The sequence below is a fragment of the Lepisma saccharinum genome, chromosome 2, assembly GCF_977018435.1.
Source record: "Lepisma saccharinum chromosome 2, izLepSacc3.1, whole genome shotgun sequence".
NCBI lineage: Eukaryota > Metazoa > Arthropoda > Insecta > Zygentoma > Lepismatidae > Lepisma > Lepisma saccharinum.
In genome coordinates, this window is record NC_139230.1 from 130437240 (window position 1) to 130463398 (window position 26159).

General features: G+C 41.1%; 1 protein-coding gene across 1 annotated transcript in view; it reads right to left on the reverse strand.

Moving 5' to 3' along the window:
- Positions 1-26159, reverse strand: part of LOC145984498 (follicle cell protein 3C-1-like) — a 215888-nt gene that overhangs the window by 170180 nt on the left and 19549 nt on the right. The window contains exon 2 of the mRNA XM_083118154.1: positions 9361-9430. Coding sequence (XP_082974280.1) covers positions 9361-9430 — 70 coding nt within the window. The remainder of the gene's footprint in view (positions 1-9360; positions 9431-26159) is intronic.

Here is a 26159-nt window from a genome sequence, read left to right on the forward strand (position 1 = left end):
GATTGTCGGATAGGGGGGAGGGGGTTATCAGTGAGTTGACATTTTCCCGATACTTTGGACCGTAACATTGCAACTCTACAATTCTACAACTAGGAAAGATAATAGTAGGCAATTTGTTCACCACCATTTTCATTCTCTCTTTACTCTACAACTTGTGTTGTTCTACGGGGTCATTAATTCTTTTCATGCGAAGTTTATGTTGACATCTGCGTTTCTATTTCAACCCATTATCATGACACTGTGGAAAACAGACTGAATGAAAATTCAAAGGAGATGGACATATTGTTTTAACCGTTGGGTGTACACTTAGCATTGTATCTACGAGCTAGCACTAGCTCGTACAATAATACTACCATAACATTGGTGGTCACATCCTATACTCCCAACAGCATTTCGCCGACCAGGGTCGACCAACTGGACGGAGTGGTTAGCACAGCGCACTACGAAGCCGTGGGTTCCGGGTTCGAATCCAGGTTTGAGCATGGATGTTCTTTGCGAGTGTTCCTTGATCAATTTCATCATATCGTTACTCATCCTCATCATCGTGATCAGCCAAAAGTGTCAGAAAAGTAAGACCTGCCTGCCTGTATGTTATGCTTCTGATTTGACGTATTCATTCAAATTATAACGTTTAATTAGAATTTAGAACCAGATAAATAATAAATAAATGTTTTAATAATATTTCCCACAAAAATAGCATTTTCCATGTCCCCCCCACTTCTGTTTATAACATTTTTCGTTTCAAGCCCATTCGACGCGAGGCACCTTTACGCGTGAGGAGCCATGCGGTCGGGCACTTCCCTCACCCCTTGCTACACCACTGCCTCTTAATGCCTTGGGTTGCCTCGAAAGCGAATATTCTTCACGTTGCTAAACTAACATTTTCCCCCTAGGATAGAGAAATGATCCACATTAATGAAGCGACAGAAGAATGCGACGTTAATTTTAAGCGTTTTTCTACGTCGTAGGTTAATCGTTAATAAGAATTAATGGTGGAATTAGAACGAACACGATGATATATCCATTCCTCACCCAGAATTCAAAAGTAGGGCTTCTGGCTTCGTAGCTACTTCTTCATGGAGGCCAGAAGGTAACAAATGAATACATTGGATTAGATTATTTTTAGCGTCGGTTTTTTCATTTTTGGCTAATCCAAACGACGAGGATGAGTAAGAATATGATGAAATTGATGAAGGGCACCGTCAAAGGAACACCCATGAGCAGGCCGGGATTCGAACCTGAAACCACGTATCGTCGTAACGCACTGTGTTAACCTTTCCTTCACGCAGGTGAGCTGCAATAGAATCGAATCTACTGAATATGTTCGTTTTAAGGAGACTTCCCTTTATAATGCTTCATCAGAGCGTGGTTTTTGATCGATTGATTGATTGGAATTTTAAGTCCACTTTATGCATAGTAAGGCTAATCGGGACTGGGCCTACAGTTTAAAGTGGGATCCGAACCACTGTGCCATGTGCCTCCACCGCGTGTCGAACCCGCCACCCCTAGATTACATCAGAGCGTGGTGTTGATCATTCATGTCTCTTTCACTACGGCAGAGATCGAGAATGTGTGGAGCCATATCATTTGCTCGAATGGTGTCACGGCACGCTGCCATACACAGGGGAGAACACAGGCAGTCGCCACATATATTTTGATGGCATAAAATCTTTGCTGTACCTTCAAGTACATTTGCTTCTGTAACTTTGTAAATATTGTTATATAAAGACCACACTGAGGGAAGGAATACGCTATCTTTCACTAAACCTGAATACTTTGTGACCATTTACTTAATTTCATTATTAATTATAAAGTGCAATCAAATACACGGCTATAAATTGTCAGGTTTAGAAACGGGAAGAGTATTTATGTCGTTTACATTTTATTTTGCCATCTTGAAAGTAATGTTTACTGCAGTGGATTTAATATTTTCGTTAAGATCATAGAAGGCAAACATGTTGTTTGCAGGCATTATTTATCAAAAAGGAATGAAATCGATGTCTTCAACTCGGGCTTTTTCCCTCAAAGTTTTCTGGTGGGGAACATTATCAAATGTACATGTCATTGTTCTCTCGGTTGTTTTATGCATAAGATGGCGCAGTGGTAGCGTCGTTGCCTTGTAATCAAGGGATCCCGGGTTCGATAACCGGTGGAAGCTCATAGTGGTTCGGATCCCTCTTTAAACTGTAGGTCCAGTCCCGATTAGCCTTATTGTGCATAAAGTGGACTTAAAACACCAAATCAATCCATCAATTATGTATAAGCAAATGCATTATACGCATATAATAATATGTAAGCATTTGTATGTTATCTTTTTACATTTGAACTATGAAGAAACACACGCAAACCGAAGTGACGAGCAGGACACAGCTCCTACTTTGTGAAAATAACGCAATGGAGAGATCAAGCGTAAGATACCGTGACAACAGACACAGGGGGAAAATGCGCTGTGAACTTACTACAAGCAGGGAAGCGATTGTTTTGCCCCTGCGACGTTGTCGGGTGAAGACTTTCCCCTCTCGTTTAGTCGCACGTTAAACAGAGCGAGCGAGTACAGAATACGTCAAATACGTGTAGCATGCAACGTCGCAAAAAGACATCACAGCTCTCTGTCCACGGTTTCGGCGCGGCTGCAGAGGCGAGAGTGAAAACTTCGCTTCACTTATCAGTGTTGCCAAACACGACTGTTAAAAAAAGAACTGCATTGAAATTAAATGCAGTTAAGGATTGCAATCAAGCCGTTAACTTTGAGAAGTATAAACGTTTGTCTTCGTGTTCTACGAATAGGGATCCTATGTTCAAATACCGTACGAGTCTTGGGATGCTTTCAGACCGAAGCGAGAAGCGACACGTGTCACTTGGAAACAAACACTCAATAATATATGCTATGCTGCACGGGTAGTGTTACTTCAGTGAGAAACCCCTCGTTGCTCGTCGCTTCGTCCCAATGGAACTTTCGTACCGAAGCGATAAATGGCTTTGGAAACAAAAATTCTTAAATAAATAAAACTTTCTAACAAATGTGATATGACAAACTACACGTGCCACTTGCATGTTTCACGCACTGGGGGCGTTATCGTGTTGCTTCGGTCTGGTGGTCATGCCTACGCATTGATTGCTTTCTTGCAGAGAGATTTTAAACCGAAACGACAGGCAACAAGTAGCAAACGACGGCTGCAAACGACACTGAAGTTCATACCGAAGTGACAAGCGAAAAGAAAGACAAGCCACTTCAGTCTTCAAGTAAGCATTCACTGTTAAAGCCCGAACACCAGACCTAGACGACCCAATTCAGGATATTGACAAACGGAAATAAAAGGCGGGACTTGCTTCTTCGTTTCGAAACGTGTCGCTTCTCGGCTTCCGCTTCTGAAAGTCATGGATGTCATGCAGCGTGTCGCCTTGGTCTGTTAGAGCATTTGAGAAAAACGCTTGCTTGTAGACAGAGGTATCGTGTCACTTGTCACTTCGATATGAACCCCCCCCCCCTTTTGCTGGATCGCTTGTCGCCTTGGTCAGAAATCTCCATTCTTATCCTCATCATGGCCGAAAGGAGACAAGTAACGAGTTTCTACTGATAACATCTGATAACTCTACTCTTTGTTTCCTGGTAATGGAAGAAAATGAGCTTTACAAATGGATTTCTGTTTACCAGTATTATAGTAAAACCCAACTAATAATTTGTTATAGGCACATATAGAAGGGTCACATTTGGAGGAATAAATTCTATTGTAGCATTTTGTTTGATTGCAGGATTAAAGCCGACCCCCGTGGTGGAGTGGTTAACAGATCGCGCTACGACACCAGGGTTCCCGAGTTCGAATCCCGGTCTGGGCATGGATGTTGTGGGAGTCGATTCATCAATTTCATGATATCATCACTCATCCCCATCTTGGCAAATTAGCCAACAGTGGTACAAAAAGCGAAGTAAAACAAAACAAATCAATTACAATTACACTTGGAGGGTTAGAAGATAATAGAAAAACAGATCTGGTTCCAAAGTTTTAAGTTGGCAACATTGACAGCTCGGAAGCAACAAGACGGCCAGGCGAGAGGGGAACCCCGTCGGCATTTGCGCGTACCTTTCCTCGCCTCTCAACCCCCTGGGATGTTCGGTACCAATACATGCGAAATAGATCCAAGATTTTACACACCCACACTTCCTGGTCCCAAGAGAAGCGATTAAACACCACACTTTTACACAGACGTGAAGCTTCCAGAGCTGGCAGAGTTTAACACACACGTTAACACACAAATCGAACAAATAGCGACTTTTTGGTACCTTCGAAATACTTCGCGTACATGTCGAAAGGGGTCTCAGGAGTCTCGCAATGGTCTTTTCTTTCTTGGGACCGGCAAAAAGTCCCAACAAATTTTTTGGTCCCATTAAGAAAGGTGTTTAAACATACGCTGGTTCCCACAAGAATATATCTGCGTACTCACACACACACACACACACACACACACACACACACACACACACACACGTGTTTACTAAACTTCAATTTCTGCCTTGTTCATTCACAAAACTGTTCATCGCAACTATCTATCACAAGGTTTTCCTCTAAATTGAAATTGCAGCTTTCCTGGTGAACAATTGTTCTCGGGTAACCAACCAGATTAAATGGGTGTTAGCATTGGGGTTAGGACGTTAACATCGATTTAACCTGCTGGTACCCGAGAAATTGTTCGAACGTTATCCTCATCCTGTCAGATGGTTCCAATAGGATGGAGAAATAGCACACACGGTCCGAATTGATTGATTGGTTTGCTTTATATTACTTCGCCTTTTGTACCACTTTTGGCAAATTTGTGAGGATTGGGATGACTGATGGCATGATAAAATTGATGAATGGAGACTCACAAACATTCATGCCCAGGTCGGGATTCGAACGTGTGACCCCTGGCGTCGTAGCGCGATGTGCTAACCACTCCGCCACGGGGGCCGGCACCGTTCGGAATTCACTGGCAGAAATACGCACACTGTTTGAAAGCATTCTCATCTTCCGATTTGGTTACGTGAATATTTAGGGACTATCGTCGACCTTCGTGATGGAGTGGTCATTGCAGTGCGCTACGACGTCAGGGTCATAGGTTCGAATCCCGGTTAGAACATGGATCTTGCGTTTGTCCGCAATAAGAAAACAGAGAATTTAGTAAAAGAAATTAAAAACTGAGAAAAAGTTAATATCGGGGATACTAACGCTTAGGGGTATTCCTTTTTTTAAAGAAAGATGGTTGGGCGTCTGACTGTCAATCGGGAGGCCCGGCTTGGATTCTCGGTGTGGATGATCTAAGGTTGGAATTTTTCCGGCCTTCTACCAGCATAAAGCGGAATTAGGCTCACCCATCCAAAATGAACTCCTAAGGAGTATGTGCAATTTGTTTAACTCAGTCTCTAGAAATTGTCCTAGTATCAATCTATTCAGATTTAAAACTCATTGCATTATCTGAACACTGTATATAACGAGGACACAATGTAGATTGTTATGGTAGATTGTAATTCCACCTTGAGTTCCACATTGTCCATATTATCATCTTCTTTTTTATGAAATATGATTTCAACATCTCTGTTCTCTGTTTCTTCCTGTGTCTTTTATGAGCAAAGTATTATTAAATATTCCTATTATATTTCTACTATTTACATGTTTGTAAGCTTATTACCTGTGAAATACATAGATTCGAATATAACTTTAAATTGTATTACTTGATTCAATGTATGAAATCAGTCTCGTTTATGTGTATGTACTACCTTGCAAACTGAAATGCCATATTTTTCACTTGATTTTAAATTGTTTATGTATTAAATTTTTGTTTACACAATGCTTTTGTGAACATTGTAATTGGGCATTTGCCTGTTGTGTTCAAAATAAATAAATAACAGGTTCTTTTTTAGAGAGGTACTAAGAGTGGTGCATACTTCAGGATATAATTAAGATTCCATGTCAGATACCAGAAAGGATAAGTTGATATGCCTTTCTGGAGGATAAGAGTATAGCTTGAAATGGATATATATATCTCTAAAATTTTTATTCATCTGCGAAATGAAGGCAATTAGTAGATTGGGATGCGAGATGAGTTGTGGAAAGGATTCCAAGATTTGTAGCGCTAACGTCACTCTCATATTCAGGGTCACTTCTCGAATGATTGAAATCCTCTCCACAACTCACCTGGTGAATAGCAGGAGAGAATCTTTTCATCGTTCGTCGACAGGAAAGCTTCAAGACTTACTTAAAAAAGAGAGAGGTTCGTAAGACAGGCGTTAACAGAAAGAAAACCATGTGGAAATGAGAAACAAAGTTTCGAAAAGTAATTAAAGGCTGACTTTGATTACTTGTTCACAAATTATGGTCAGAGGAGGGAAAAAGGAAATTGGTGTGTGTAGAAACAAGGATTTTGTTAACGCTCTTGCGAGCCAAGTGTGAGGAAAGTCACCTTCAAAGAAACGTCTGTTCAGGAGACTGCAGAGGGGTTAGAACAAGAATTCAACTATGTTCCTGAGAAGTATGTTGTTGATAATATCTGGCCCTAGGGAGGGTTGGAAATCATTGAAGACTGTTGTGAGTGTTTGTGTGAATTATTATGTGTACGTACATATGTATTGTGTTGTTACATATAAAAGTAAATTAATAAATATTTTTAAAAATATGTGTTCTTAATGTACATAAATAAATTAATTTGGTTCTTTCACATATATTAGTAAACTAATTCCTTTATCAACTGGTTAGTATGTATAAATTTTCGTTTAGATTTCATTTGATAGTAATACTTCACTTACATTCTTGTATTACTTTAATTATGCCTGTGTTGTTATTATTGTTGATCTGTCTTCTGAAAGAGAGAGTGAGACAGATACAGAGATACTACACTCAAAAACACGTACCTGAGGATACATTAACCTTAGGAAAGTTTATTTGAAGTCAAATCATATTGGTTATCTTTGTTTACAAAATAATAAAACTTTTTCCCTAGGATATTTTTCGCCGGGAAGATTTTTTAGGACAAGATTCTTGGTGGGGAAAAATTTCCCGTCTATTATCCCCTTCAGGATTTCAAACATTGACTGGGAGAGATGACAATATATTTTTCGCTTTTCGGGTGCAGTGGCAAGTGTTGTTAGATAGGACGATTAGACTGAACTTGAATTTGGCAGCGTTGCAAAGAAAGATGGCGGACAGACTTTAAAAAAATTAAAAAATCTTGAACAGTTCAGCCCTTCGGTTACCCATTCCACAATCACTCTCACATTGTCCGTCACTCCGTCCGTGTCAACTCTCGGCATCTCAGAAAATACTAGAGCTATAAAAAACTAAAAGAGTTCGGTCAAATAAAAATAACCTTTCAATATCTCGGAAACCAGCAAATGAAATGATCTAATATATTCTATAATTAAGAATTTAGCAAATGCTTGTTTAATGCAACATAAATTATTTTGATAGGCCTATCAACTGAACGTCAACAATCTGCACAGTTTAATGATGTTGTATTTCTAAACCTTTCAAGCTACAAGTAAGAAATTTGGCAAAGCAAGTTGATACTTGATGCGATGTCCATCATCTCGATGTCCATTTGTCCGTTCTGGGCAACAACCAAACCATTCGATGTACATTGATTTCTCGGAAACTTCTACAGATACAAAGACAAAATTTCGTGTTCTGCAGGGTGTTAGAAAACGGATATTTAATAACTTTATAGAACTGCCCTTCTGTCTGTCAAGTAATCAAAAATCGACAACAACATTTGCAATGTTGCGATCTATAAGTTAGAAATGCGAGTAGAAATATATTTCGTGGATAAAATGTAAGAAAGTAATAATTAAGAAACGTTAGTAATTTTTGAGTTACCTATGAGGCTCCGAAATGAGAAAGCTAGAAAGATAAAATTTAATGCAACAAAATCAAATTCAAATGTTAAGTACTTGTGATAAAAATCTACCACGTTAGCAGTACCTTAAGAAGTATATGACAAACCACAGAATACAAGAGTATTCTGATTATTATCCACCCACAGAGCATTTCGTGGTTATAAACAAGCAAGAAATAGTATATCTAGATCATATTATGATTTTGAGTTTAACTTAATGGTTTTGCTTAATTTCAATTGAACACTTTCTTCTGACCACTTGTCAATACCTGTGTACATTATTGTTATTATTACTTTTTAAAATTGTGTTCTGACGACTGGAAATTCAAATAGGTTAATATTCTGTATTTAATTATTCTTTGTGATTCCTCTCTTTTTGTTCTGCTCTTGTCATGCAGAAGCACCAACCTTAATTCTTAATAGGCCCGACTGCTTCATTACTTTTTTAAAAAAAATCGTTGCTTCAAGGATTAAATTTCAATTTGCTTCTTCTTAGAAATGAAGCTGTAACAATGAGATTTGTTTGCCAATGCAATGCACTATGCTTCTCCAAGACAGCAATCCACTTTCGTCTTTACCAAAAGATTAAATTGATAATTTTAGGATGCTTGAGGGAGATACCAAGATAAAGGTGAGTTTCCTTAATTTTGTTTAAGCAGCGATAGGCTGGTGCCGTGCTGTTAGCGAAGGTGCTCGTACCGAACACGTGCTCTTAGCGAACACAGTTAGGGAAGGATTTGCAGGTGCGTGCTGTTAGCGAACACGCAAACTTGTCCTGTCTTATTTCTCCTTGAAACTGGTCATCATGCAAGTGTTGCCAGTGATAAGCCGACTTGCGTGGAGAAACACCTCAGTGGCTGGTGCCTCTTGACCTGACCTGACTCACCCTTGATCATTCTTGAATCGGGTTTTCCTTGTCGCACAACAGTTTTGCTACCTTGTGTTCTGACATCAGATGAGGAATGCCTACAAGATTAGGTTCCATTAGCATAAATACAATGATTTTCTTTAGGCTAAGAGAACTAAACATAGCTAGTCTAACCTGAAATTGATAATAACATTTACAAATGTCTTAGGAAGTTGTCCTTTGTACAAAAAGTAACCTAGGTTGATTAACATTTACATTTCCTATGTAAAATTTGATTTTAAGGAAGATGAAATATATCAATATTTTAATAAAAACTATCATGTTGTAACCTAAATTGTTGAGGATCCTTCACCAAGCTAATTTCAAACTAAAATGATTATATGGTATCACTGGCAACACTTGCATGTTGACCAATTTCAAGGACAATGAAGACAGGGCAAGTTTGTGTGTTAGCTAACAGCAAGCACCTGCAAATTGTTTCCTTCCGGTGTTCGCTACGAGCACGAAATCGATAGGCTAACCAGGCCCGAACATGTAGTTTAAAGTGTGCTAGAAGCCACCAACCGGTATCGACCCCGGATCTAGCTAAAATTGAAGCACCCTGAATTGAAATTGAACAAACACCTTACCTCCCGACGAACTTGCATCCAGCATCACAGCTTGCCAAGAAGCAAATGAACAGAAGTACCAAGAATTTGTCTGCAAGAAAGAACATCAATAAGAAAGTTACTCTCAATCTTCAAGCACCATGTTGGTCATTTGAGTCAATGATCTCCTGCAATTAAAAATAATTTTGTTGCACCACAAGGTAATATAAAATGGTTTACTTATCAGTCAATATTAATCCTACGTCATCCGTGTGTGTATAGTGGAAAATATTTATTGGCCAAGCAATTTGTTTTACAATTCAAATTTCTTCCTATCTTTCTTTCCTTTATTTTCGGTTGTTCCTCGCCGCGTTTCTAACTGTTGGGTTATTCGTGACATTTCAAATATTTCATTTATACGGAACCTACCTTATAGAGGGAAAATGGATAAATTTGAGTTTCTAATTCGGTTTTGAGTCCACTTTATGCACAGAAAGGCTAATTGGGACTGAGCCTACGGTTTAAAGTGGGATCCGAACGGGAATAGTATATGAGTTGAAGAAGCACATAGTCTATGTATGATCTGGAAGTTCTGATATTAATGGATCTTTTAAAGTAATGAGACAAAAATACACTAAAGTGTAAAAATAAACATTAAACATGAAAATATTAAAAACCTTTGAAAATAAATATTTGAAAATCGCAATCATGCACATCAACGTTCGGAACATTGTTTTCATTTTACTAGTTTTTTAACTTTAATATATGGTTGCTTAGTTTTGGAATTTTCGTCATTTTAAGTGGATTTTCTATCTATCGGGTTAATTGTGACATTCAATGATGAAATTGGTATGGATATACACAATGTATCAATAGGTTCGAACGTGGGACCTGTAGCTTCGTAATCAATTACGCTTAGACCACTTCACCACACAAGTTTACTGTCGAATTACAAGCTAATAATCCTTAATCAGTTTGAAACACTGCCCACCTAAGTCTTCTTCTTGATTTAATCATTCTAATAATATCTGGACATGAATACAAATTATGTACTTCTAAATTATGAAACCTTCTACAAAACCTGTCTCCTCATCCGTTTTAGGCCCAAATATTTTCCTAAAGATCTTATTTTCAAATGTTATCAATTTATGTTCCTCTTTCAAGAAACAAGCTGAATTCAATCGTTTAAATGTTAACTTCTTTCACTATGACTTTTTCAAACTTATTATTTCAAACTGCCGGGACATCGCCGATGGGGCAGTGGTAGCGTCGTCGCCTTGTAATCAAGGGATCCCGGGTTTTATACCCCGTGGAGGCACATAGTGCTTCGGATCCCACTTAAACTTGGTCCAGTCCCGATTAGCCTTACTGTGCATAAAGTGGACTTAATTAATGAATCAATCAAATCAAACTTCCGGACCATCAAATGGCTTAATTCATCTTATTAGAAGTAAATTTAACAGTTGGAACGTATGGACTTTAGCGTTCAACAGTAGAAATAATAACAGTTCCAAGAACTTTATGTGGTCACATTCGATCCGACCAGCAAATGTTTGAAATTCGAGTTCCGATTATGGCAGATGTGTAAATTCTGATTGTCCTTTTTGTAAGTTTAATTTAATCATCGCTCGGAACCATAGGCGGAGTTCTGGAGGGGCCAGGTTTAAAAAAATAACGCATGATTAAGTTCAGTTACTACATTTTTGTTATAAAGCCATACCGCAAATCTTGACTTTTGGCATGATGGCATGTGCGGTAATTGCGTCGCAATAGCGGGTCAGATTATTTGATTGATGTGTACAGTATGAAGAGAGAAAAACGTAAAATGACTTTTTGTTGAGTCAACAGTTACTGCTAATTGCATCAAAAGAACTCTTCAATTTATTTTTTCTAAAATTTCTGAAGCTTACTATTGTGACAATTACTTTTGTCACCAGTCTTTTTTGTAGTTTATGTGAGTGTATTTTAGAATTTCGTAAATACTCTTTAACAACTTTCTGTAGCCAGTTGTGCTTTTTGGCTTTTCTTGGATTTTCGGTTCTAGACGGCGAGGGTAGGAAAACAATAGCGAGTTGTGGAATTTTGACACTAAGGGTGACTTTTACATGCTCAACGAATGGAACAACGTCCAAGTTGCCGACCGAGGGGGAGTTCTGTCGCAACACGTGTGAGGACTGCTCTGTTTTTTTTTCTTCACCCCCAACCACCCAAGTAGACAACGAGCCTGGAACAAGGACCACCGTCCAGCATTTTTTCTAAGCTAACGAACTGCGAGGCGGTTGATTTTTGAAGTTTGAAGATTTCCTTAAATACTCCTGGACTCCAGAGGACCGACACCGTTTAGCGCCTTATTCAGACCGAACACCATCTCCGCATCACTTTGCGCGAGTTACGGAACTTTGCTTTGTTTTAACCTTTCGACCGCGTCGTGTTAATTGTGAGTGTGTGATCACAGTGACAGTGCCAGGAATTGAGGCCGTGTTAATTACGTGTTTCACGTGCTCCAGTTGTGTTTTTCCCCTTTTTGTAAGGAGGGACATTGAATAAATATGGGTGGCTGAGAAAGCTACGAGAGGGACGGGACCTTCGGGTTTCCGATTACTGCTGCCATGAAGCCAAAAGAAGAAGCCAGGACCCTTGCTTGACTATACGACGCCTTAAGTCAAGAGAACCGCACCACGACGCTTGCATAACGGCGTCTGAGATGAAAGCCACGCCGCAGCGACAACTCGCATTGCCAACCCAGGTGGGAGACAACAGTACAACAGTGAGACGAATGCTACGCCGAGAAAAGGAGAAGAGATAGAGAAAAAGGGAGAGATGAAACGACGTCCGCCCTTAGACGACCCGACGCCCTGCGCATCTCCGAACGGCCATTGAAGCCATGATCGGATGCAACGCCCCGAGCAGACAGATGGAAGCGAGGTGCTTTTTCCGCCCATCTTCGTCGCCGCGATGGAAAAAGGGAAGAAAAATTAATGTTACGTCTAAACCGAAGAGACAGTTTTCGCCCGCCAGGAGGACAGACTGTCCTAGCCACGAGTGTCGTCGGCACGCCGCAACGAGGACCACGCCGCCATTGAGTCGGTATAGTATTTCCAGTTATTTCTTTATGTGTGAGAGTGAACATTTGTCCACCTACGTCGCTACTGGTTCGTCATAACACAAAGCGAGATGAAATCGAACAATGTTGCCTGCAATTACTAATTATTTTGGCCAATCAAATCAAAAGTACTATAAATCTTCAAAAATTAAGAACCTATTTCGCTCAACCTTCGAAATTCTATAAACGTAAAAGACCTACTATTTGTTATTGTTTTCCTATTCTCGCGCCGAGTATTTATATGATTAATTATAGGTGTGTTTTAACTTTTTACCGAGCTCTTTGATATATATAGGTAGTAGAAAACTAGGTACTAAATAGTATAGCCGACTTAATCATTTTTAATATATATCCTAGTTTATATTACAGTCGTTTGTATTATCAGCACTCGTGTACTTGTAATCAAGTTAATTTCCTCTTGTCACTCATTTAGTGTGTGCTTATTTTTTTTTGCATTGCAGTGCCTCAACAATGTGTAATGTCAATTATTATTTACTTTTGTAACTATGACGCCTAGCTAATCGCGTCTCATATGTGACAGAGTGCTGGCCGCGCGTATTTACATTGAAAGCAAGCCTAAGGGGCTAATAGAAATCTCAAATTCGAAGGTACACGGGAAATAAACCAAAGAGGCGGTTAGATATTTTATCATGTAATGGTATATTGTGTTCACCCCTGCAGCGTGTGTGTGTGTGTGAGTGCATGATGGAATGAAAGCGAGGGGATATGTACAAGTAATGTGTTATATTATCATTGTTGTGTTTATTTTTGCCGAATACACGTATATATTCGTTATCCTACAGATGTTTTTGATTCATTTATATGTATGTATACATGTATATCCTCGTATGGTCGATATTTTTGGTTTTAGTCCTGAGTTTGAAGCTGTATAGCTTGTCTCCATTGACCAGAAGATTTATAGTTTTCTATTATTACAACAATTATTATTATTATTATTGCTATAAATGAATAACAGCACCACTTTATGCACGACGTGGCTTACCGCCGGAGGTGTAAATAACCGACCCGGTGACATGAACCTGGAATTAAAACCGTTAGCTGGTGGTAGGATTCGTGTTTCCTTAACCGGAGACGCGAACCAAGGACCGACGACCGTCCAATCGGGCGGCCGCGGAACCCTGAACCTACGGACCAGCGGTAGAGTTGTTTGGCACCTCGAACTGGGGACTTCGGTCTCCCGGACGAATGGTCAAACCCTTTACACTATGGTACTGTAACCTTTAAAAGTAATACGAGAATTGTATAAATAAAAAAATAATGAAATGCAAAATGCAATAATCCTACTGTTTTGCTTCTTTTAAAACGTACAACCAATACTACTACTACTACTACTCTCTAGCCTTCGTAAACCTGAAGGTTCATGGCTGCTTCAACACAGGTCTTCCATCTGTCCCTATCTTGAGAAAGATCTATATACACTTTTCCATCCCTACCGATCTCCTATAGATCCATCTCAACATTATCCCTCCATCTTTGTCTTGGTCTACTTACTGGCCTGTTACCATCAGGTTTACCAACAAGACTCCTGCAAACTCTTCTTTCCACTTCCATTCGTGCCACATGACCTGCCCACCTAAGTCTTCTTGATTTAATCATTCTAATAATATCTGGACATGAACATAAATTATGTACTTCTAAATTATGTAACCTTCTCCACTCATCTATCTCCTCATCCCTTTTAGGTCCAAATATTTTCCTAACGATCTTATTTTCAAATACTCTCAATTTATGTTCCGCTTTCAGTGTAAGGGACAAAGTTTCACACCCATATAATACTACAAGCAAAATTACTGTTTTGTATATTTTAACTTTTAGTTTCTTAGATATTAAACTATAAGACAAAAGTTTATGAACAGAGAAGTAACATGTATTTCCTGAATTAAGCCTACTTTTTATTTCCTCTTTAATATAATTTTCATTTGTTAATATTTCTCCTAAATATTTCAATTTGGAAACTGGTTCAAACGAGTTGTTATCAATAATTAGATTTTGATTATTACCTAACACTTGGTTTCGGCCTGTAAGCATATATTTAGTTTTCTCTTTGTTAACTTCCAAACCTATCTCTTTAGCAGTTTTGAAAAATATTTTAGCATTATTCTTAATTGTATTCACATCATCCCCCAGTAAGTCTACATCATCTGCATATGCTAACAACTGAGTCACACCATTTAATTTTAGTCCTTCTTTAGTTTCTTTTACCTTCCTAACTGCATATTCTAAGGCAAAATTAATGAGCAATGGAGATAATGCATCTCCTTGTTTTAACCCATCATGAATTGTAAATTTGTCAGACTTATTAATACCCATACGAATTTTACTTTCTGTTTCACTGGTGCATATTTTTATCATACTAACAAGCTTCTTAGGTATTCCAAACTCTACTAATATATTATATAATTTATCTCTTTTGACCGAATCATATGCTTTTTTGAAATCAATGAATAGCTGATGGACATTTTGATTATATTCCCACTTTTTTTTAAGTGTCTGTCTGATGTGAAAAATTTGATCTGTAGTTGATCTGTTACGTTACGTTGTTGCTTGGATGTTTATTAAAATAAGTTTACACCACCTACCCTGTAAAACTGTATATGATATCATATCATTAATAAATTCTACTGTTTTAAGAGGAAAGATAATTCTATTATTTGTGAAAAACCTTGTTCCAAAATTATGATTTTCAGTACCACCATCGAAAAAATATAATTTTTAATTTTACAATTACCTTCTCCTTGCCACCTAACATCCTGGACAGCTACTACATCTAATTTATACTTAACTATCACATTAAATGTACACTGAAATGCCCAAGGCCTGTAAAGGCTCAGTACATTCCAGGTGCCTAATTTAATATCCTTATTCCTAATATAGATCTTTTTCTTAGTCCAGGGATCTCCCCACTAGTCCCCGCCCGGAGATCCGAATGGGGGACTATTTTACTTCCGGAATATTTTACCTTGGAACATCCATGGCCTCATATTGCTGATTCTTGACATGTCTTTTTACAGTGCAGAGTTGTCAGCTCTACGCCTAACCCCCTTTATGAATGGAGGACCGAACCTGTCGTTGGTCAGCGGATCCCTCGGATCTAGTTGGGAGGATCACATTGTAGTCCACCAACCATACCCCACATCTGCCGATTGTGGGACGCTCATAGAGCCATGACAGGACAGCTCTCTAAATCCTAACAGAGAAAAAGGTTGACCATTTCACTCTGTTGGTTGACTAACTGCAGTGAACACGTCACTGGGCGATGAGGATGTCACATCCTTACAACCAATATTCGTATTTGTTTTCTTAACCTTCGAGCAGGTGCACCTGAGTAGACCCAAATAGAGAGTTCAACGTCATCAAGTGAGGTTCACCAAAACCTCAAAAACTCACTTTCTCTCCACGTTCCGCGCCTCATTTATTGCGCTGACGATGTTTCACAGCGATGAAAACAGCACCAAAACCTCAAAAACTCACTTTAATCAATTGAGGATCACCAAAACCTCAAAAACTCACTTTCTCTCATTTATTGCGCTGACGATGTTTCACAGCGAAGAAAACAGCACCAAAACCTCAAAAAAAAACTCACTTTCTCTTATTCATTGCGCTGACACAGCGTGATGAGTAAATGCACTTTCTCATCCTTGAAGGATGAATGCACCTTATCGTAATTTTCCAAGTCCGGCCATGTTTATATATCGTGACCTTTGTAAACCTCTTTCGGGAACGATGTGCCACACACACGCGCGCGTGCGCCTGTATTGTGACGCAAGCAAACAAACAAATAATATTTTTTTTTTTAGGATTCCTGGCCCCTATAACCCCTCCAGGAGTGCGTGGTGCCCAACCCAAAAAGATGTTCTCTAACGGCTGCGGTTATAGATAACCACACCTCTGTAGAGTTTCACGTGTTTTTTTTTCTCAAACTTCGCGACAGAAAAGTAACGAGAGACGCACAAGCGGGGTGTTCTTCGAAACAAACGAGCCCCCAACGTTTTCCCGTACGGCATTTGTACGTAAGGTTGGTTCACGTGAGCGCGAATTTCTTCGGGAATGTCTTTCAGCTCGTACATCTGACCGTACATGCTGTTCATCATCAACTTCGCCGTGTTCAGTTTGGCGTCCATTTCGAGCAATTTTTGCCCGGCGGCAAGGTCTTCTTGCAATTCTTGACTTCCTTGATTTTTTTACGCAAGGTCATGATCTTGCGGATGCACATGTCGTTGAGCGTATCGGGCGAGAAATACACGTGGAGATCCGCTTCCGTGCAGCCGGTTGGGGATTCGTATTGCCGCGATAAACGTCCACTTCCGTGCCTGGTGGAACGGACGTTCCGGTGTGGAATTCGCGCCACTCCCAAAGTTCACGTTGAAGGGGGAGAGAGTCCCGCTGCGACCATGTGACGCTCGGGTAGAGTGACGTGAAGTCCAGCACCAAAATAATTTCGTTCTCGGTCCTGTTCTTGAGCGCTACGTTCATGTTGGGGGGTTACGTTGCACGTATCCCCCGACCAACTTGTGGTGGTAATCGAGATGCTGCCGTGGGAAACACAAACATCGCTTGTTCTGCAACGCTTCGTTGAAATAGTAATGCGAGAGATGCAAGTTGAGTTGGTGCCCGCGAACCTGGTCGGCACGCAACATGCTCTGGCAGCACGTGGATACGATCGTTTGCAGCCGTCCCGCACCAGCATCGAATCCTGGACGTTGTACTGCAGCAGCTCGTCTATCTTGTTTTTCTCGTAGAGCGTCTGCACGGTTTCGCCCTCGGGCATCATCTTCTCTCCCAGGTTGAAATACAACGAAACGTACTTCAGCGTGTACGAGGAGAGGTTCCCGAAAAGATAACGCACCACTTCGATGCCGTCCAGTTCGAGTTGATGGCGGGCGGCGACGGTGTTCGGCTGCACCCACCGCTCGCACAATTCGGGTCGCCCTAAACTCAGAGGCCTAGTGAGTTGGCAATACTGACACGACCTAGTTTTGCTTATATTGTCATCGCAATCGGATGTGACGACGGGTGGGGGAGAGATTACTTTAGTTCTGTGGTGTCGATGTAGGTCAGATCAAACACAGTAATGTGAAAGCTTCTGTACAGAAGAGTAACGTTTTTGCAACTGTACGCGATTATACAACCGTTTTGTGTGTGTTAAATTGCTAGCAGCCTTTTGTAGGTAAGTTTTGTTTCTTGTTATTTCTCTTGCATGTGTGTGTAATAATTGCGAGTGGCGTTAGTGAACACGAAGTGTTGTTTTGATTAAACAATGAAATTACGCTAAACAAAAATATGAGCATACATAACGTGCGCTTGAAAAAACTATTCTTCATCGCGAATAACATAAAAGCGAGGTAACAATCGGAGGGAGGGGAGGGACGATGATTATGATCATGTTAGTTTACTCATGGTGGATGGTATTGACGCGTGTACTCTGGGTTGCATTTGTTGTTTTAAGTCTACTTTATGCCCAGTAAGGTTAATCGGGACTGGACCTTCAGTGGGATCCGAACCACCTCCGCCGGGTATCGAACTTGGTGTTTTAAATTATACAAGTGCACAGAGGAAAACTTTATCTTTTTGAATTTGTTGATACTCTGGGTTGGATTTGTTGTCTTAAGACATTTTACAAGACGTTGATTTTCTTGGCTCCTAATTGACCTAGGATGATGATTTTAGGTTCGTTCGATAGGATTCGACGAAAACTATTCGACTAGCAAATAAAATCGATTCCACCCCCTCAAGTTTCGGAAATACAGACAATTTTTTTTTTGAGAAACTTGATTTGCCGGCTTAGTTTTTACTCTAATTCGAAAATTTTAATAGCATTCGATACAAAATTAGAAGTACTCTACAACTTATTGGAGGGATGATGACTAGTGCCTGCTGTTTTCGAGTTATTTTGGATTAAAATTTCAAGATGTAATTTCTAAGATGATTTGTAATTCATAAACTATGGGTTGTAGAAAACCCATTCTTGTTTTATCTACTATTGCTCGACGAATACTATAAACATAAATAAAGCTTATGGTTTAATTTTTAAAAAATGGCGACCGGAAAATAACTATGTTTTTTTTTTCTGAAATTATGATTTATACTTCATACGCCAAGAGGGCTGAGGGTTAGAAAAAAAAAGATTGTTTGGTAGAATTATGTACACATAATATTTTTGTGTTTTCTATACACAAGCTTAATTATTTTTTTCAATTATTTACAGCATTGATTAAGAAGCAAGAAGTAGCATATACATAAACAGCATACTCCCACCAAACCCAGCACCATCGTGAATTATTGCACAGCATTTATTTTGTGACACTCCTCCACTAAATATATAAAATAACACCCCACAAATATTTCATTATAGCGAATTAGCCTTCCAAGATTTTTTTTATTACAAAAATATTTATTTTGTGACACTCCACTAAATATATAAAATAACATACCCCACAAATATATTATAGCGAATTAGCCTTCCAAGATTTTTTTATTGTAAAGCATTTATTTTTGTGACACTCCACTAAACATACCCACAAATATTTTCAACAAGATGCAATCTGTGAAAATTTGCCCCAGAGGTGAAACTGGTGTTTCAGCTAAAAATTTCCAAAGGCACTGTCGTACCTGCGTACCTGGTAAGCATGTGACCGCAACAAAACAATGTCCCAGGTGCGACAAACATATTACTATTAATAATTTAAAAAGGCATATAACAACATGCAAAGTCGTCGGAGCACCTGTTCCACAACCGTCGACCAGCTCGACCAAGAGGAAAGCGGAAGCCGACTCGCCACCACCCACCAAACGCGTCAAGCCTGCGATGAAAGCAGACCGGTCTGCTTTCGGAGGAATATTAGATTATGTCCGATTGTCGGACGGCTCTTGCGATGTTCGTAGCTTTTTAGAGGAGAAGCGAGCAGAGATAGTTTCTATTCTTAGTAATGCACTGGCTACGCACTCCTCCACTAAATTCTACGGTACGCTATGTTGCACATACAAGAAACCGACCGATGAAAGATACACTTTCTTTCATGCAACGAAAGCAAAAACGCTGCATCTGGCGGATGGTGACAGCATTGGGGAAATTTACGACAAGTTTACCGAAGAGCTGCTTGTTAAACAGGAGGAGCACGAGACCACAGGCTCGGGCGGTTCACTGTGCGGTGAACCCCATAAATTGTGTGTTACTTTTAGTCAGTTTGCACCAATGTCCGGGTCTAGTTACGTCCCTCTACCACCAGATGATGCAGCAAAGAAGGCTGTTCTGAATATTCAGAACAGGGATAACAAGTGCTTCGTCTGGTCGGTGCTGGCAGCGTTGCACCCCGTCGAGCCAAAAAATAATCCAAAACGCGTTACCCACTACATGCAGTACGAGTCGGAGTTGGAGTATGCAATGGTGGGAATCGACTACCCGGTGGCGCTTTCGGATGTTGGCAAGTTTGAGGCACGTGCTCGCAACTTACAATTAGCCATAAACGTTTACTGTCTCACCGAGAACAAAAATGTGGTCCACCCCATCCGGGTGAGCTACGTGAGCAACAACAACGAGGCACGAGAAATCAACCTCCTGCTCATCAAGGACGAGACACAACACCACTACACCCTCATTCGCTCGCTCTCCCGGTTGGTGTCGATTCAAAAAAGCAAGCATAATGGTAGCATAGAAGTTTGTCGAAGATGTCTGATCACTTTTGACAACCAACAACAAAAACACCAGAGCTTACAAGGAGAAAACATCGCTGCCGAGAAGCTCGCTCGCCACATGCGTTACTGCAGTACCAACAAACCTGCACGAACTATTCTACCCAATCCTGGTGCGACAGAAAAATTTAGCATGCACAGCGCCATGGCAAAGCATCCTGCCTTCCTCGAACCCCTCTCCACCTGCTATCCCGATCCCGAAGTTTCTTCCACCACCCCTTACCAACTCCACGAGGCCTCGAGTTACGCCTACGTTGTGGTATGGCGAGACCAACGTGTTGCCCCCGAGCCGTATGTCTATCGCGGTCCCGACACGGTCAAGCACTTCTTGCAGAGGATGGTAGAGGAGGCCCAAAAGATAGGAAAGGTGTTGCTGTCCCCCAAGCGCATGCGACGACTTTCTCCTAAGAATAAGCGTAGGCACGAGGAGGCAACCAACTGCCCTGTTTGCAACTTGGTCTTCACCGACGATAACAGTAAAGTGCACCACCACGACCATTATGGTACTGGTAGCTACATCGGTCCGTGGTGCAACACGTGCAACTTAAAAGCTAGGGACCCGCGCTTTATTCCCATCTTCTTTCACAACGGCTCGGGATACGATTTTCATCACTTGGTACCCCATCTCGGCTACGATGATAGTCGTATCAGGGTCTTAGCACAGAACGAGGAGCGCTACATTAGCGTGAGTAAGTGGGTGTCTATCCCCGAATTGGAAGCAACTATCGAGCTTCGGTTTCTTGACTCGCTGCGTTTCCTCCATGCAAGCCTTGATGCTCTTGCAGGCAAGCTTAGGGACGAGCAGCCGACTATCACTGCAGCTAGTTTTCCAAACTTGGATGTTGGGCTCATCAGACGTAAGGGGGTCTACCCCTACGAGTACGTAACGGACCCCGACAAGTTCAAGGAAACATCGCTCCCTCCACAGGATAAATTCTACAGTCGGCTGAGAGGCTCTAACATAACAGATGAGGAATACCAGCACGCCCAGTCCATGTGGAAAGAGTTAGGTTTTCGAAATTTTGGGGATTATAACGACGCATATTTAAAGCTTGACGTGACGCTTCTCGCGGACGTTTTGCAGGCGTTTCGCGCAACAGCAATAAACATCTAACACCTAGACCCTGCCTACTTCTACAGCCTCCCCGGACTGGCATGGTCGGCCATGCTGCTCATGACCAGGATTAAACTCCAGCTTCTTACTGATGTGGAAAAGTTACTTTTTTTGGAACGAGGCATCCGAGGCGGTATGGTCCAGGTGACGCAACGCTATGCACGTGCTAACAATCAATACATGGCCACCGGTTACGATCCCTCTAAAACAACAAGATACATCCTCCACACAGATGTAAACAACCTGTATGGATTTTCCATGATGCAGAAACTTCTGTACAAGGGATTCGAGTGGGTTAATCCTTCGGATTTCGACATGAAAAATTTCGAAGATAGTACATACGGATTTTTTGCCGAGATGGACATTAAATTCCCCGAGAAGCTCCATGATGTATTCAGCGAGTTACCACCTGCTCCAGAATTTAAGCGTTTACCTAACTCGAATCGACTCAAGCTCATCATGGATGTTGAGCCCAAAGAGAGGTATGTGGTACATTACCTGAATCTTGCTTGGTTGATGAGGCAAGGTGTTACAATTGGTAAAATTCATCGCATCCTCAGGTTCGAGCACAGTAACTGGTTAGTACCCTACATCAAAGCCAATACCGAACACCGCATCGCTGCAACCTCGGAGCTTGACAAAAACTTCTTCAAGCTGATGAACAATGCAGTGTTCGGTAAAACGATGGAGAACGTGAGAAATCGCGTGGACGTTAGGCTGGTTACCAATGCGAAGCGATGTCGTAAGCTGATTGCAAGCCCGTTGTTTAAATCAAGGACTATTTATAATGAGCAGTTGGCTCTGGTCCACATGGATAAACCTGTGGTGCACCTAAACAAGCCAATTTATGTTGGTGCCACGATTCTGGACTTGAGCAAGTTGCATATGTTTGAGACACATTATGGTACACTGTGCAAACATTATGATCGTAGCATTTCTCTTTTATATACAGATACGGACAGCTTGGTCTACCATGTTCGCACAGTTGATGCATATAAGAATATAGCGTCGATTCCAGCTTTCATCAAGCTTTTCGACACATCAGGCTATCCCCAGCCGAACCAGTACGGCATCCTGCCCCGAAACAAAAAAGTGCCCGGTAAACTCAAGGACGAGAAGGACGGGGATGTTATTCTTGAGTTTGCTGGACTTCGGGCCAAAGCCTATGCAATTCGGGCCGAGGGGTCTGTCACCAAGACGGCCAAGGGTGTAGGTAGGCAGGTTGTACAAAAGCATCTCGCATTCGAGGATTATGTTGAATGCCTGAAAACTCGCTCACCTGTTCTACGAAATAAGTATCGAATCCAGAGCGTCAACCATAAATTGACAACCAACATTGTCAGGAAGATTGCTTTGGATGCGCACGATGATAAGAGGTGTATCCTGAAATGCGGAATTCACACACTGCCGTGGGGGCACTATCGCTTAGCAGAAAGCAAAACCTGCAACATATGCCCATCTTCAACAGAAGATTCATAAAAACAAAACAAAAAATCATTTTGTTAGTCATTACAAAAAACAAACAAAAAACACTTTGACTGTCATTACAAAAAAAACTTTGACCGTATTCTTAAATAACCAGCATGCCTATGAATTTGTTCGGTTTCAAAAAACAGATCATTATGGAAACTGCACCGTCCATACCAGATCATGAATTTCTACCTTCCATGTTATCCAATCTCAACGGTCTACTGATTATTCACCTTAACAGCATTTGGACGAAATTCGACGACGACGTTGGTAAAACCTTTTACGTCTTCAACAACAATTTACATTTTTACGAAATTCCGATCGGTGGGAAACTTCAAATGACCGTGAATCCGGAAAACGTAGGCGAAATCAAAATATCTACCGGCAAGAATATTTTTCGAATCAAGCACGACAAGATGCTTTCTAACATGGCGTACGATGTGTCTGCAGGAGATTGTTTATACGTGGAACTCCTCGGAGATTACGACAAACTCATTCCTCTCTTCGTAGAATTACGAATCGTCTATCCTATAACAAATAACCGTTAACAAAAAAATGCCTAACGACATTTTCGGCAACACCAAACGTGTAGACCACGCAGAAGAGATTCTCATGTTGGATATTCGAGTTAAAAAGTTGAGGAGCGATTTGATTGCTTTGCAGGAGACCTTAAACAAAAGTTTAGAGTCGGAGATCGCTACGCTCCAAACGCAATGTCTCGATCCCATTCTGAAAATCGATTCCGAACTGAAAACGCTAATAAAAAATTATGTTGACGTACCTTCTTACGACAACGTTCAAAATATACAGTTGAGCGTGGATTCGCTTCAAAATGATTTGGCCAAATTACAGCAATTTCAATCGAAAAATGAAGATTTGGAAAAATTGAAACTCGAAATCGAAGAACGAACTTCCGCAATCGAAAAGAATTTCTCTGAACTTCAAACCGTCGTGAACGATATCGATGTAGAACGCTTGCATGTCGTCGTTTCCAAATTACAAGAAGAATTCAGCAGCACGTTGGAAGAAATTAAATCCAAGTTACAGACTTTGGAAGTTACCATGACAAACCTACCATCGTCAGACGAACTGCAGGTCATCGGTAAAAGCGTTGCGAACATAAAAATTCAATTGGAGGCTTATCAAGATTTCGAACACATTCAAACCACCATCGCTACGCTTCAGGCGTCTTTGGAGTTGATCAACGAAGAAATTAAAAATATTAGAGTTCAAGCGAGCGCGCTGACGAGCATTCAGGACACGTTAAGCACGGTTCAGCAGAAGATCGAATATTTAGAAAATTTGAACTTCGAATCGAACCTTGCTCATTTTCATCACGTACTGGACAACATACAGGGTGACTTGGAATCGTTACGGACGAGCGTGCCTTCGAAGGAAGATTTGGAAAAATTGAAAACGGCAGCGACGGCATTATCCGAATCGAGCGACATCAAAATTTCGTTGATCGATCTCGAGAGTACGGTGGCCAATCTCCCCACCTCCAAAGAATTACACGCTTTGAAAAGGAACATATCTCGAATGCTGAAACGACTGGAGACGGAAACGGCAAACGTGGAACAGATTCGAGAAGAAATTTGTTCGCTGGTGTCGACGCTGCCCACTTCGCAGAGCGTCACGTATCTTCTCACGCAGTTTACCGAGATGCGAAGCATCGTGAACGATCTTACCGAGAAGAGTTCGAAATTGAATCAAGTTGAGAACCTTCAGAACATTGTCGTCAACATCAGAGATCAAGTTGGAGTGCTGGAATCCACGCAGGAATCGACGCTGGCCTCTTTCGGTGCCAAGTTGCAAGAACTCAACGAAAACTACAAGCAGTTGAACGTGGAAGTGAAAATCAAACCGTCATTTTCTGCCGTAACGGATACCATAGTCGAGCATTTGTTGCCCATCGAAAATAAACTCGGACACGTTAACAGTAATCTGCTCGGCGTGGACATTAAAATCGCCAAATTGTTCACCTTGCAAGCCATCGAAATCAACAGCGTACCCAATCAACAGAGAATCTCCACGTTCGTCGAAGGTAACAAACTGTACATGTTACATCCTTATCATCCGTACTACAAGTTTCTCCTCGATGGCACGATTCAGATAAACGAATTTTCGTACTGGTCTCACGGCAGAAAAGCTAGCGTCCCCACCATGATGTTCATATCGAATCGTGGTGTCCAGAAAGCAGGAAACATTCCTCTGGCACGTTGGAACGAAACGCGCAACATATATGAAATACACGAGGACGAAGACCTTACCGTTTTCGACGTGAGTGCCGGCGATAAGCTGATCATTCAAAACACGAGCGAGGTGCCACCCTCTTTGAATCCCATCAGGCTGGTGCTTCTCTTCAAACGTAATCTCTAAAAAAAAAATGTCTAGGCAAGCCATCGTCGAAGAATTGCATAAACCTGCACGCCGCAACTACGAACGTTTAGCGGTGGTAACCAAGGGTATCGACGACCTCTGGGAAAGTGACCTCGTGGAGATGAGTAGCGGAAAGTTAAAAAACGTACATAAATTGAACAAGGGCAACAAGTACCTCCTCACCGTCATAGACACATTTTCGAAATTCGCATGGGCAGTACCGTTGAAAGCGAAAACGGGAACATGCGTCACGGTTTATTCGAAAACACGACGTTCAACATTACTCGACCTTCAGTGACGTCAAAGCCAGCATCGTGGAAAGATTCAATCGGACTCTGAAATCGCGCATGTGGTCACGCTTCACGCTTCAGGGAAGCTACAAGTGGGTCACCATTCTTCCGGAACTCGTTAATGACTATAATCACACGGTGCACAGAACGATAGGCATGAAGCCAGTTGACGTTACCAAGTCTGACGAGCAACGTTTAATTTCTAGCGTTTACTGTCCAAAGTACACACCCACGACAAAAAAAGCTAAATAGAAAATTCGAGACCAGGTGAGGATCAGTAAATTGAAGCGAACGTTCGACAGGGGTTTCACACGAAACTGGAGCACTCAACTTTTTACCGTGGTTCGAGTTTTACCAGGGAACCGTCACACGTATATAATAAAGGACAGTGGCGGTGAAATTTTATTGGGGCGCTTCTACGAGGAGGAACTCTCGAAAACTAAATACCCCGACACGTACCTTATCGAAAAAGTTTTGCGTAAGAGAGGTGACAAACTTTTGGTGAAATGGCTGGGACTTCCGGGAACGAGTTGGATCGATTCGAACTAGGTGATTCTATGAGTGCGTGGAATGTTGTGAAACGTTTACCTGATTCGGAAAATCAAACGAAAAAAAGGAACGGCGAATTGCTCCCCGATAGCATACGATGTCTGATCGTAGGACCTTCGGGGTGCGGAAAGACGACACTGCTCATTGATAATTTTATCCTCGCACCCAATTGGTTAGACTGGGAAAACAGACACCTCTACGTATTTTCGAAAAGTCTCGAACAACC